The sequence below is a fragment of the Octopus bimaculoides genome, chromosome 26 (assembly GCF_001194135.2).
Source record: "Octopus bimaculoides isolate UCB-OBI-ISO-001 chromosome 26, ASM119413v2, whole genome shotgun sequence".
NCBI lineage: Eukaryota > Metazoa > Mollusca > Cephalopoda > Octopoda > Octopodidae > Octopus > Octopus bimaculoides.
Window position 1 is genome coordinate 18,142,051 of NC_069006.1, and position 5,144 is coordinate 18,147,194.

The following is a 5,144-nucleotide window of genomic DNA, read 5'->3' on the forward strand; positions in this document are numbered from 1 at the left end:
ATATATATATATATATACATATATATATATATATACATAGAAAGATAATAGGTAAAAGTACATATATACACATATACATATACAAACATGCACACACACATATATATATACATATACATGCATATGCACACCTTTATACTTACGACTCGTGTTTCACGTTACAGCGCTGAAGATCGCAGTGGCGTGAAACTCGAGTCATAAGCTTTCAGCTTCAGTTTTATTAGAAAAGATATATCCCCTACAACATGTATTGAGCACTCCTTCATTCGCCTGATATTATGCAACGCACGTACGAGGATGGGCTGAGAAGTTCATAGGCTGACTTTGATGGAGTGATGCTAGAGTTGTGAAATCTTGTATGCATTCATTTCAGCCCTTCTCATTAATAACTGCATTGTTTTTTCCAGCTAAACTGACATCTCACTGCTCAAAGAAGACTTCAAACGTAACTAGTAGTGACTTCTCTTGAAAAGTGGTTTGCTACATTAGAAGACAGTACTCCAGCTTTATCCACAGTGCAAAAAGTAGACAGCGGAATTTAGAAGAGGAAAGAAGAATGCTGAAGGTAAACCGTCATCTGGATATCTTGTAATTGCCACCACCGAGGAAATCACTCACCATGTTCACCACATGGTGATGGACGGGCGATTGACTCTAAAGCATATTCCGTGAGAGAGTTGAGAGCATTCTGTACAATGAACTCGGCATGACGAAGGTTCCTGCTTGGTGGGCGCCATGTCTTTTGGTATATAATCAAAAGCACACTAGGTTGATCACATCACGGGAAAATCTGACATTGTTTGAGGCAGATCCAACTGGTTTCCTTGAGCTGTTTCTAATCCAGGAAGAGTGTTGGCTTCATGACTTTGAGCCAGAGACAAAGAAACAATTCATACAGTGGAAACACTCCCCTTCATTTACAGAGCAGGCGATGGCTTCAGTTTATTGGGATGCAAAAGGCATCCCTTTTGACTATTTTCAAAAGGATCGCACCATCAACGGAGAATACTATACCAATTTGCCGAGGCAGTTACGAAAGGCTATCAAGACCAAACGCCCAGAAAAACTAACGAAAGGGGTCTTTTTTCATCAGGACAATGCTCCAGGACACAAGTGACTGTGGCTTTGGACTGGTAGATCACCCTCCTTGTTCTCCTGATTTGCCCTCATCTGACTGTCATCTGTTCCCTAACATGAAAAAAAAAACCCCACTTGGCTGGGAAGCAGTACTGCAGTAATGATGATGTCGTATCTGCTATTGGTGACTTTCCTGACCAATAGGACACAAGCACTGCAACACCGACGGAAGAAGTGTGTGGACCGCAAGGGATCTATATTGAAAAGTAAACCTCATTTGGTCACATTCCATTAGAATATCTTGATCAGCCTATGAACTTTTTACCCAACTCTCCCGTGCGCGCGTACGCACACTCACACACGCACGCATGCCTACGCTTACATATGTATGCATGTATGTATGGAAGCATCTAAAGAGTGTGAGACAAAAGTTGCTTTCACTCTTGAAACTCATTTAATTTTAAAATCGAATAATTACTTTTGATAATAATGTGTATCATACGTATATGTGTGTGTGTGTGTGTGTGTGTGTGTGTGTGTGTGTGTGTGTGTGTGTGTGTGTGTGTGTGTGTGTCTGTGTGTGTGTGTTTAAAAAAAATTTTTTTTTATAGGTGCATGGAGTACAAGCGAACGAAGTTACAATACTCCTTGCCTTTCCAATAGGCAGAGCGCTGGCCTGATTCAGGGTCAGCTACCAGCTGTTGCTGGTTCGTATTTTTCCCCCACCTAAATATGGATTGAAGCAGCGTGTAATTAAATATTTGGCTCAAGAACGCAATGCACCGCCCAGTTTGAAGATCGGGTGTGAGAAATCAGGCCACGCGCTTCTGTGTGCACACACACGCACATAATTCATACACAAACACACACTCACTCATATACACAAACGTGTTACACGTCAAAAATGATGGAGTTTATTTATGTCGCTGTAGTATTTCATATTGACTATGCTTAAAGTCCTGCTCCGTTTTCTTCCTGTGTTTCATTTTGTTTTCTTTCAGTTACTCTTCTTCAATATTCCCAACAAACCACTCGCACATCTTTTCTCTTTCTCTCACTCTCGTATACACACAGACACACATATTTTTCTTATACTTCTGCTTTACCCCTTCACTTCTTTCCATAACATTCTGTCTATCTAACTATCAACCTATCTGTATTGTTCTCTTTCCGCTACTCCCATATACGATATCCCCTTTCTCGTCTTTTAATGTTATCTCATTAATTTCCCTTATTGTTGATTTTTACGGTTTTTCTTTCCACTTCTCTCTTCCACCCTTTTATCTGCCTTTTTCAGGATTTAATTGTCTTCGCCTTAGCACGACTGTGTGTCTCAAGCTGCTGACTCGCACCCTGTAAATTTCCTACTTATCTATTTATCTATCGAGCAATACTTCCACAGTTTGTAATAATATTTTTTCTCTTTCATCTCTCGCAGTATAGTCACTACTTTCTCTTTCAGCATGATAGAAAAGAAGTAAACAAAAAGGGGAAAAAGGACCGTAAATATAACTAACTATAACGTGTATATATTTATAGAAGTGTGCATGTGTGTGTGTATATATACATATATATGTATATAATTGTATATATACATATATATATATGCATATATATGTACACATATATGCACACAGACGCATGTCTATATGCACACACACATATACGTGTGTATATGTATGATAGATACTCAGCAGCTTATATTTCACACGATACACTCTCACACATGCCAGCCACACACACACACACACACACACACACACATACACACTACCCCACACCTCCTCGCACACCCACACAGCAAGTCGTCACCGTATTGTATAAGCTGTTTTGTTCTTGCATTGTATCTCAATTAGGATTAATTAACAGAGAAAATTGATTGTATTTTTGCTCCGTCGTAACGGCGTCAATTGACCATCAATGAATTAGCACTTCATCAAGTTCTTTGATTGCGGAATTCTTAGTTTCTAATTGCGTTGGAATGATTTGCAGGAGGTTTTAATTGAAGCAAATTGATTCCACTCCAGTTTGCTTCTCACGTAAAAACAAACATTATCAGAGAGAGGAAAGAGAGAGAGAGAGAGGTAGGTAGAGAGAGAGGGGAAAGAGAGAGAGGAAGAGTCAGAGGGAGAGAGGAAAGAGGGGAACAGTGAGAGGTAGAGAGAGAGGAAACAGAGAGAGAGAGGGAGGAAGAGTGAGAGTTAAAGAGAGAGAGAGAGACAGAGGAAAGAGTAAGAAAGAGAGAGCGTGTGTGTGAAAGTGAAACAGTTGCGTGCAAGGGAAAACAATATGAGAGGAAAGACAGAGCGAGAGAGAGACATAAAAATAGGAGGGAGGGAGAGAGAGATAGAGTGAGAGAGAAAGAGAGAGAAAGAGAGAGAGAAAGACAGATAGATAGCTAGACAGACAGAAAGAGACAGAGAAAGAGGGTGTGTGTGTGAGAGAGAGAGAAATTGGGAGTTGCGTGTAAGGGAAAACGAGGATATGAGAGGAAAGAGAGAAGGGAGAAATACAGAGGGCTGAAAGAGAGAGAGAGAGGTAAAATAGTGAAGGAGAGGGAGAGAGAGAAGGAAAGAGAGAGTATGTGCATGTGAGAGAGAATGTTAGAGACGTATGTAAGGGGAAAAAGGGGATGAAAGAGCGAGAGACAGACAGACAGATATACAGAGATAAAAGAGATAAGGAGAGAGAGAGAGAGTATATGTGTGTGTGTGTGTGTGTGTGTGTGAAAAAGGGTGTGCAAGAGAGAAATTGATGAAGAATTGTGTGTGAGGGAAAAACGAGAAGAAATAGAGAGATTAAAAAGAGAGGGGAATGAAAGAGAGAAAGTATATGTTTGTGTGATAAAGAGAAAAACAACGAGCAACAAGATTCTCACAACGCCGGAGCTTATAGTGATGATGGTGGTGGTGGTGGTGCAGGTGGTAGTGGGGGAGATAGTTTCGACTGTGGCAAGCTAAAATGTGTGATATCCAAAATATCAGAGACCATCTCAGCCTCCGTTTAACACTATATATACATACATGTGTGTGTGTGTGTGTGTGTGTGTGTGTGTGAGTGTATATATATATATATATATATATATATATATATATATATAAAATTTATACATACACACACACACTCACGTACACCACACGTCATTCTAACCAACCGACCAATCAGACGACCGACAAGCTCAACCCAGCCGACCAACCAGCCAACCGACACAGTTTATAAATATATTAGCAAGTATCAATTAAATCTGGTAATTTAATCTAGATTGATCTGCAGTAAAAACATCATTGGAACGATCGAAAACATCTTTCTCTTCCTCCTACCCCGGCCTTTCCTCCTCCTCCTCCCGTCTTGCTTCCTGACCAATTCACCACCACCGCTACTGCAGCCACCACCACCACCACCACTATGTCTCACCACTTTCACACTAAACACTACTTCTCTTCTTTCTTTCTTTCCTTTTCATTGTCATATTCGCCTCCACCCCCTCCAATATCTTTCTTCCATCTTTCGTTTTCCTATTCTCTTTCACTCCCACTCATTCCTACTCTATTCATCAAACCCCTTTCTTTGCACTCTTGTTCCATTCTTTCTTCCCCACCCGTCTCCCATACTCTCCACACACTCTGTCTCTCTCATATTCACCCACATCTCTCTTTTACGGTCTTCTCCCCCCTCCCTCTTTCTCATTACACATTTTCACTGTTCTACCCGTATCCCACCCAGCAGGATCAGATATAGCGTTGGATTAACCATTAAGCAAGATAAGCATGAGCTTAGGACATCAAAGGAAGTGATAGTAAGGATCACAGAAATGGTAAATGGTTTACGGCACAAAAGAAAATTACTTTAAAAATTCCTAAAACAATATTCGAAGTAGTTTCTATCATCGGAAATATAATTTCAAAGTGTTTATAGTATTACAGTGATTTTCTGATCAAAGACATTGCAATAAAAAAAGTAAGAGGCAAATTTTCAAATATAGATAAAGCGGAAGTATACAAAAATAAACATTATTTCCCATCTTACTGTTAGTTTTGTTTCATTTTGAAAAATAAAAAAATTATTTC

At 39.9% G+C, this 5,144-nt stretch overlaps 1 protein-coding gene across 1 annotated transcript; it reads left to right on the forward strand.

Moving 5' to 3' along the window:
* Positions 1–706: 706 nt before the first annotated feature.
* LOC106868879 (uncharacterized) lies at positions 707–1,117 on the forward strand. The gene has a single exon (XM_014914328.1). The coding sequence runs from the start codon at positions 707–709 to the stop codon at positions 1,115–1,117; it is 411 nt and encodes a 136-aa protein (XP_014769814.1).
* The last annotated feature ends 4,027 nt before the right edge of the window (positions 1,118–5,144 follow it).